Below are 10,046 nucleotides of genomic sequence, written 5' to 3'. Positions count from 1 at the left end.
ACTTCATTGACAAACATACACAAATTTTGAAGAAGCACACACATACCCCCAGATGAACTGAGAAAAATTGCCTTCACTACATTCCTAATAAAAACAGCTCAACAATCATAAATGGTTTTACATTTGAAATAAAGCTTGGATCCTGCATCTGTTTTCTGAATGGACCCATATGGATTGTACCTCAAAACAAAACAAAACAAAACACCTCTGGAAACAGGTTTAATATTTCCAATATATACAAGCCCTGAGACTGCTCTTGAAAAAGACTGTCACTGTGTCTAACCATATTTCTTCCCAATAAAATTGTCTACTGACCATTCAGATTTATAAAAAAAAGGGCATATAAGCAAGTTATATCAAACATGGTACAGTATATGACACCAAATCATGTATTAACTGAAGATAAATAATCCAAAATCATGTAAAAATGTTCATAGATAGGTCATTAAAATGATGACTAAGCAAATTCCATCTGTAGCTTTTCTTTTTTTTAAACTGAAGAATCATTTCATCTTAGAAAAAAACCCCACAAAAACAATAACAACAAATCAACATTAACAGCTGAAACTACTCAGTTTCTGTAATAATATTGATAGCTTTCGATTTCTGGATGAATTTTCCAAGAGATGAATTTCAAATTATTTTCTGAGTTGAATCAAAGACAATGCAACATGTACTATAGTGTAACAACTAGAACTACAGACCAGATCATCAGATTATATATAACCAAAACAAACTTTTCTTCTTTTCTTTTAGCTCCAGAATCTGGAACATTTTGTTTTCTATATTTCAATGACAATGAAGGATGACAGGGGTAGATGATGCTGCTCCTGTGGGGGTTCATTTAGGTTTTGGATTAATTACTGGAGAAGGCTGTACTCTCATAAGATACCCTGGTGTCAACCAGGCACAGAGGCATAGACACCTGCAGTGTTGATCAGGTAATCTAAGCAACACTCCCAAAGACACATCTGTGAAGTGGATGACCCATGACTGTACGGTCCCAGTCTTCCCATTCGAGCCCATACCACACTCACTCAACTGCGGGTAGAAGCCAGCAATGGACCATGAACCCCCAAACCCCTAAAAAAAAAAAAAAAAAAAAAAACCCCAATCAGTCCTATATGATAATGTGAAACTAGCCAACATACACACAAACGGCACTGTGTAATGTTCACCACAAACTGATAAACTTGTTCACAACAGACATCCACACAGACATATAACACTGCAAACTGATAAACTTGTTCACCACAGACATCGTCACAAACATGTGTAACTCACTAACTACGAGGGTCATTCAATAAATAAGGTGAATTTTTCGGTATAAGGACTTCTAATACAGATAGAAGCTTACTTTTTTTTTTTTTTTTTTTTCAACGTAGTCTCCCAGCACTGTCACACACTTTTCCCATCTGTGCACAAGCTTCCGTATTCCCTCAGCGTAAAAATCTTTGGACTGATGTCTCAGCCAGTCACTCACAACACTTTTGACTTCATCGTCACTTTCAAAGTTCGTGCCTCTCGTGAACGCTTTCAAGGGACCAAACAGGTGAAAGTCTGAAGGGGCAAGGTCTGGGCTGTAAGGGGGATGAGGGAGCAGTTCCCAGCCCAGCTCGTTGATGGTCTGCACCGTTCGGGCTGCTGTGTGAGGCCTTGCATCTTTGGCACCCACCGGCAGCTGACCTTCGAGTAGCCAAGGTCATCATGGACAATTTTGTGTGCTGTCCCAACAGATAAGCTCAAAGTCCTTGCAATGTCATCCACTGTCACCCTTCTGTCAGACTGAATGAGGTCATTGACTGATTCGATCACCTCAGGAGACCTCACTTCTGTAGGCCTTCCAGGCCTGTCTTCATCCTCAACACTGTTCCGTCCTTCTTTAAACAATTTAGCCCACTTGTAGACATTTTTTCGGCTGAAACATGTGGCACCATACACAGTTGACATTCTCCTATGAATTTCAACTGGTTTGCACCCTTCAGCAACCAAAAACTTGATAACTGACCGCTGTTCAATCCTGGAGCATGCTTCTTGGTCAGCCATCTTTGTTAATCGCCAATACTCTCAAAGTTTTTTTTAATCTGCAAAACAAATTAAATCCATGTGAAAAAGAAGTAAAACCAAAAAAAAAGAAAAAAAAAAGTAAGCTTCTATCTGTATTAGAAGTCCTTATACCGAAAATTTCACCTTATTTATTGAATGACCCTCGTATAACACCACAAACTGATAAACTAACAACGGATATCCAGATGTGTGTAACACCACAGACTGATAAACATATTAACAACAGACAACCACACAAACAACCAACCGTGTGTAACACCACAAAATGAAAACCTTGTTTCATGACCTTACCAAAACAATTTATTTATGGAGGCCAAAAGGAACAAATCTGCTCCACAGTGTGTTGCAGTTATTTTCACCAGAGCTTTATCAATTCCATCTCAGCATGCTCATATTACGGAGTGAAAGTAACCACATGAAAGTAAAATACTTGTTCAAGAACACCCCCAAACCACCCTGCACTCCCACAACCCCTCTGCAAAAAAAACAAACAAAAACGTTTACCGCTGCGTTTAAACTAAATATGCACAAATTACACTTGGCAAGGAAGGGAAATATTCCATATGTCTGTCACTGCTTAATAGTTGAGAATACCATAAATGGTCGTAGAAAACAATATGATATGAAACAACCTAACAGTCATAAGGCAAAAAAGGAGTTGATTTTAATGATGGTGTTTGAAGTGTGGGGGTGCATTTTTGAGCCGTTTCAGTAGTTCTGCAATCTGATAGTGTTGCTGTTGACAGTACTACTGCAATGCTACTGTTAGACATGCCAGTACGGCAACATATCTACAACTTCAAAAGGACATACATAGGTGTGTTTCAAGAGTACTGTCTTCCAGCAGGTCTACTGATTTGGGTCAACAGCAGGACACTCAATGTTAACATACTTTTTTTTTTTTTTTTGTGCATCAGAACCCTTTTGTTTCTATGCCTTCACTTGACAACAGTGCTACTGTTCTTGCCTTGCACATTTTGGAGTCAAATGTACATTGCTATGAACAGTAGATTTACTGTGTAGTGTAACGCTGCATCATGCCTTGCCTTGCACATTTTGGAGTCAAACGTACATTGCTATGAACAGTAGATTTACTGTGTAGTGTAACGCTGCATCATGCCTTGCCTTGCACATTTTGGAGTCAAACGTACATTGCTATGAACAGTAGATTTAGTGTAGTGGTAACGCTGCATCATGCCTTGCCTTCCACATTTTGGAGTCAAATGTACATTGCTATAACAGCAGATTTACTGTGTCGTGTAACGCTGCATCATGCCTTGCCTTGCACATTTTGGAGTCAAATGTACATTGCTATAACAGCAGATTTACTGTGTCGTGTAACGCTGCATCATGCCTTGCCTTGCACATTTTGGAGTCAAACGTACATTGCTATGAACAGTAGATTTAGTGTAGTGGTAACGCTGCATCATGCCACTGATTCACACCAAATGTTGACTGAAACTGCTGGAATTGTTTGACTTTGAGGGCTCACAAAAGTTTGAACACAACCTCAGGATGTAGTCTTCTCCATCCCATAACCTACTCGACCTGGATCAGTGTGTTGTGAATCTGGTCAAGAAGTCCATCGAGTGACTGCCTCTGGACATGTTTCCTTTCCCATTTGTTATCCTGTTATCTAAGCAAACATGCTTGTTTCATGGCACAGTGAATGTATCATTGTCCCTGTACTTCCTACCTCCCGATCCCCACCCCCTTGACATAGGCAAAATGGCCTAGTCATTAAAATGCTCGAGTTTAAGTGATCCTGTTATCTGTTACCTATGGTTTGGCCTCTGCTGATGTCATTAGGGCACCAGTGAAGACAACTCCTCCACCTGTCTCTGTCCTCTGCTGCTCTCTGGAATTCTGCCAGATTCATTCCTGCCCATTGTTGGTTATTTTCTTCTCACCTCTGTCTCGGTCTTCCTCATCTGTAGCTTCCTCTGACTGTCTCATTAAAAAAAAAAAATCAAATACTTACATAATCATGGCATATACATATATATATATATATATATATAAACATGAAAGATGGGAAAGATACATTCCTTGAACATCTCTCTCTCTCTCTCTCTATATATATATATATATAAAACAAAACTAAAAGATGGGAAAATCACATTCCTGGAACAGTACTGACAGAAAAAATAGTGCCAGCACAATCTGTCTAAAATGATATGCTATGCTGGGTCATAACTGGGAACAACTTTACGTTTTTTGCTCAGTCACAACAAAAATTGAGTTGCCATGCACATAAATTTGCCTATCTGTTCTGACAGCAGTTCTCAACGTGCATCCATGTTTGGCATAATAAACACCAACATATAGAAAAGGAAATCAGTCTTACATGGAGGAAAAAAAAAAAGCAGGATGTTCTTGTTCACATGGACTTATCAAGAACTGGCTGAACAGCAGTGACTTAGAGGTAATGCACCTGACTAGAAAACCTGTGTGCATGGGTTTCAGTGCCACATATATGGACCAGGGTTTTTACCCCTCCACTGGAACTTGAGAAGCCGAGAGGTGGTCAAAGTGCTAGTCTTTCCAATGAAATGATAAACCGAGGTCCAATGCTGTATGCAGCATGCACTTTGTGCACATCAAAGAACTGATGGCAACAAAAATGTTTGGGTGGGTCATGCCTGGCAAAATTCTGTAAATAAATTCACTTTGAAAAAACAAAGAAACAAAAAACACCAAAAAACCCCAAACATATGCAAGCATAAAGAAAAGAAAAACAAGAGAGGCAAAGCCTTCAAGACTCACTTGTGATACACTTAAAAAAAAAATCCAAGCTTTTTATGTATTGAGTATAATTTCAGAATGTAATGTTTAAGATGAGAAAGATCAGTTTAAAGCAAATTAAGTCCCCTAGTATTAATTACAGAGTAATTTCCCCTTTTTTTTTACTATCTGCACCAAAACGTTTGCAAAATAAAAAAAAACTTCCATGCTTAGCAAAAGAAGTTCCTGTTTGAACAAAAAATGAAAATAATGACTGCTCTTGTTGTTGGGTCAGAATATCAGATCAAAGTGCCAAGTTTAGAGAATAAAAAAATATATAAATATAACAGTAAATGCAGTTTGCATATAATTAGGCTTCTTTTTTTATTTTTTTGTGCCCATCCCAGAGGTGCAATATTGTTTTAAACAAGATGACTGGAAAGAACTGAATTTTTCCTATTTTCATGCCAAATTTGGTGTCAACTGACAAAGTATTTGCAGAGAAAATGTCAATGTTAAAGTTTACCTCGGATAAACAGACACACAGACACACACACACAGACAACCGAACACTGGGCTAAAACATAGACTCACTTTGTTTACACAAGTGAGTCAAAAAGGGTGGCACTGCACTGTGGCGATGTGCCCTTCCTCGGGAGGCAGCGCAAATTTCACACAGAAAAATTTATTGTGTCAAAGAGAAATACAAAATACTGGAGATGGGGGCCGAGAGAGGTGAACATGACCAGTGTACTGTACACATCCTTCCTCTCATGCTGAACTGTATAGAATAACTTTCATTCTCTTCACTGTGCCACAAGTCACTGATAATGTGCTAACACTAACTGGGCAATTTCCCCTCAATCCAGTCTCCCACAGTCACATTATACACAGGTAGCATGCCATATTACACACTTACGTAAAACACAGTGACAGAACAATAACACACATTCAGTTACATACACCTGGTAACTTACACACAGTAATATACACAGACACACACAGCTCTCTAAAATATTTTCTATACAAACATAACATACACAGAGTAACATACACACAGCTCTGTAAATTATACAAACATACACATTTATGCTTATGCTTAACACAAATTCACACACACACACACATGCACACGTGCAAAATGCCAAGAAGAGAACACACGACTATGCAAGACCAACTCTCCCAAAACGTCCCGCTTCACATCGGCTTCCAGTGTGGGGGGTAATAGTCTGCGCGCACGGTTTTGTTGCCAATGATGGTGTTGGGTTCGGGGAAGCCGTGGTAGTAGACGACCTCACCCCGCACTAGATAGCCGGCCCACCAGGAGAAAGAGCCGGAGGTGATGATCACGTGGTCACTGTTGGCCATGATGGCCAGGTCCACTGCCCCGTCCGTGTTGGTGGAGTAGTGGATGTCCGGGCCTATGTCCAGATGGTCCTGGGCCCAGAAGATATCGTTGGTGCAGATGATGAACAGAACGTTCTTGTACTTGCGGCGAAAATAGTTCATTGCCTTGTAGTAGTACGGAACGGGGGCCGCCGTGAAGCCTTTGATGCGCTGCCGCACAAAATCACCACGCCGCACATGCACGCTGATGAGGACAGAATCAGGTTTGTTAAGCTGGCTGCGCACGCCGCTGATGTAGCTGAGGGCGGTGTGGAGGATGGGTTTGTGGAAGACAAAGTGCTTGTCCAGCAGTTCATCCCGCACGTTCTGGTAGTAGCGCCATGACTGGTGGTAGCCTTTCAGGAAGGCATCGCGCCCACGGTCCAGATGCTCTGTCTTGACATCGTATTTGGCGGGCATCTCATCAGGATAGGTGATGGGGTCACGCAACAGTGAATTGGATCCCTGAGGGGTGGGGAGGTCGAAGACATCCAGCAGGTCGATGTTGGGAGGGATGATGGGAGTCATGTTGTTGCGCTTGGCCACGCCGATCAGTGTGGAGTACTGGAACATGTGGTTGCCCATGCGTCCAAACCAGGTGACCATGATTCGAGGCTTGCTGTGGTCGATGAGGTGTGCCACCTCTTCAAAGGGAATGTGGGGACGATGCACAGAGGGGTTCTGGCCGTAGAGAAGAGGTGAGTAGCCAGTGACATACAGGATGAGGAGGAGGGCAGGTGCAGCAAGAAGAGCGATGTAACATCGCTTGATGCGACGGATGCGCATGTTGATGCAGTTACAGGTTCGACCGGCCTCCGAGTTCACATGGTCTGATGATCTGCTGACAGCTCCGCCACTAACCACTGTTAGTCGATGAAAGCTGCACACACACCATCACCATAACTTATCTCCATGTAACAACATAAATGATATAGACACCGCACACACATGTCACTGAACTATCACTGTCCCTTCTTCTATGTAAAATTACTCAAAAATAATATAAACATGGTATACACACATACCATATTGTCACAATTAACAACATATAAATGCTGTACACACAAAAACCAATATTTTCACCATACAACCTTCCTACATGGTGGTTCAAATAAATATGTATTATATACACATCAATGTTTTGCTACACCAGCTCTTCTCGTGGTGGTACATGAATGTATGAATGAGTGAATAATATGGATACTTATATATATATGGATACATACAAATTTTATATACACACACACATTAAGAAAACAAAGAAAAACACAATTCAAATCAATGCCTCAACAGATTCATAAAGAAAATCCCCATATATAATCAAGTCTGTGGTTCAGTCAAATAAAGAGCCCACGTTCACATGTACTATGATGCAGGCAATGCAAAAACATGCACAGACAGTGAGACGCACTCGAACACACCAACAGATATACACAGAGCAGAGAGAAGGGAGGGGGAAATGCACAAACATTATTTATTTTACCTATGTACTGGTAATTCCATTTATTCTTATTTTAAAACAGCCAATGTAACTTTTTTTAATTATAAAAAAAAGAAGGAAAACCCCCCAAAAAATGAAGATAAAAAGAAAATACCCTACAAAAAAGAGAGATCAGCCTCATTCAGAATGTTACATACACTTAGCATCACAAATCACATGGTGGCAAGTACACACCCACAAATATGAATACATGCATGCTCAGGCTTACACCCATGTGATGATGTTCACATACAAACTCATTACACACCCATATGTCCTGCATTATATAAATTCTATGTACACTCCATAGACACGCAAAGCACAATACACATAAATGTATACACAGCCACCCCCTTTGTCCACACACACACATAATACATATATATACATTCCACACACATATATACACCATGTCTGCATACACACAAACACACAGAGATAAATCCATTCACCTCAAATTTCCTAGTCTAGCGTCTTGCTATATTGTCTCTTCAGTCTATAGTATTGCTTCTGGTAAAGCTAAACTTTAAAAAGAAAAGAAAAAAAGTCAGTCATGTGCTAAAGCCTAAAGTCTGTGTTTTCTCAGCTCAGATGTGCTAGTTGATACCTTCTTGGCTCTACTGTCTACCACTACCCTGCTTTTTTATTTGCTGTAGCCGTGTAGGAATTGTTGCTTGTGGGGCTGATACAGCATGAGGTCCGGTTGTGTTCAATGCTGGTAATGGACCTTGCTAGCTAGGACGACAGGCAACCGTTAGTAACTTGCTGGCAGTTATACATAATCCTCTTCCTGTGGATCTCCTTCACTTACTAACACTGTCCTCTTTCAAAACAGACTTGAAAAACCATCCATTCATGCAGGCCTTTGGGTGTGATGAAGCATAGCAAATTGTCTGGATTCTTCCTCCTCCTGCCCACACCACTTTGCCCTCTGCTTAAGTCATCATATAGTGTGTGTGTCTCTGTGGGCAGATGTTTGTGCGTGCGTGGGTGTGTGTGCACATGTTGGGTATTTCTGGTGTGTGTGTGTTTGTGTGTGTGTGTGTGTGTGTGTGTGAATACAGGTCTCTGCAATTTGTAGTATTGTCTTGGTGTATAGATAAACATATATGTGCTACTGTTTTTATGTGCAGTGGTATGTTATCATACACTATTGTATGTGTGTTGTTTCATGTAAGGCGCTTAAAACCCATTACACGTGATGTTTGCGCCATAGAAGTAGTATCTATTATTATCACATGTAATGATGTATTGATCACCTCTAAGTTCTAACACTCAAAATCAAATGGAAAAAAAAAAGCTGGTTATGTAAGGTTACGTACTATATTCTTCCAAGAAAAAAAAAATCAAAATAAATCAGCAAGTTGACTTTGCTACTCAGCTTGGAGATGAACAAGATGCGGTTCGTGTAAAGGCAACATAAAACTTGTCACTGGTGAGCCTTTGTCGGAAGCACAGCCAAAACCAGCGATGTCCAGTAAGAAATTTCAATGGATCATATTATGAGGCTTTCAGAATAGGCCGTGGAATTTAGGGAACTATATAAGCATCTGACATGTCTTGTTTACAGTCGGACTTCTCATCACAACACTATCAGTATATGGGGCTTTCACCTGTTGAAAGATTTGGCAGCAGTAAACATTCAGACCCCACCTCGTTGCCCTGTCACACGAAACTTCCGTCAAACTAAGGGACGCTACTGTCATAACACAATTGAAGTCATTGCACTTGGAATTATGGTCGAATCCAAGATTATCTGCCGTGCAGGTGTGAATCTGATACTCCTCCTTCCCTCCACCCCCCTCCCCGAAACAACAACAAACAAAAAATCAAAATCGAAAAAAACAACAACAACAAAAGAAAAAAAACAAAAAAAGAACAAAACAAATAAAAACAAAAAAACAACAACAAAAACCGTCACATGAACACACTTTTCTATTTCACATTCTCTTCGACTCCCGTGCCTGAAATCTGAAGAATACAGTGAAGAAACTGTAAGAGATTCTTGAGTACTCTTTTGTGTGTGTGTGTGTGTGTGTGTGTGTGTGTGTGTGTGTGTGTGTGTTTAAATTAATTAATTTTTTTACAGGAGTCACGTGCAAAATCAACTGAAACTGATATCCATGTTCAGAAAAAAACAAAAACAAACACAGACACGCTTGTGACTGGGGTAGGTAAAGAGAGAGAGAGAGAGAGAGAGAGAGAGAGAGAGAGAGAGAGAGAGAGAGAGAGAGAGAGAGAGAGCAACAAAGAGAGCGTGTTGAAGCAAATTTAATGAACAATACAGAGGAGAAAAGGTCTTAGCCTGCACGTATGGGGGGAAACTGAAACATTTAAACAAAAATTTTACAAGTAGTGTGCGCGGCCGTGCCATGCGTGTGTGTGTGTG

General features: G+C 40.4%; 1 protein-coding gene across 2 annotated transcripts; it reads right to left on the bottom strand.

Moving 5' to 3' along the window:
• Positions 1-2,341: 2,341 nt before the first annotated feature.
• On the bottom strand, positions 2,342-9,430 carry LOC143289248 (galactoside alpha-(1,2)-fucosyltransferase 2-like). 2 transcript variants are annotated; one of them, XR_013056228.1, is made up of 3 exons: positions 9,271-9,430; positions 3,422-7,057; positions 2,342-3,270 (listed from the first exon to the last, which is right to left on the bottom strand). XR_013056228.1 is itself a non-coding variant. In XM_076598227.1 (2 exons), exons 1-2 carry the CDS (start codon positions 9,297-9,299, stop codon positions 5,989-5,991), a joined length of 1,098 nt encoding a protein of 365 aa, XP_076454342.1. In that variant the 5' UTR covers positions 9,300-9,430; the 3' UTR covers positions 3,311-5,988. The 2 variants fall into 2 exon arrangements, 1 of the variants encoding a protein (XP_076454342.1); XM_076598227.1 differs by lacking the exon at positions 2,342-3,270 and having other exon boundaries at positions 3,311-7,057.
• Positions 9,431-10,046: the final 616 nt, after the last annotated feature.

The sequence above is a fragment of the Babylonia areolata genome, chromosome 13 (genome assembly GCF_041734735.1).
Source record: "Babylonia areolata isolate BAREFJ2019XMU chromosome 13, ASM4173473v1, whole genome shotgun sequence".
Lineage (NCBI taxonomy): Eukaryota > Metazoa > Mollusca > Gastropoda > Neogastropoda > Buccinidae > Babylonia > Babylonia areolata.
Note: the sequence above shows the minus strand (reverse complement) of the source record. Positions and strands in the feature narration are given on the sequence as shown.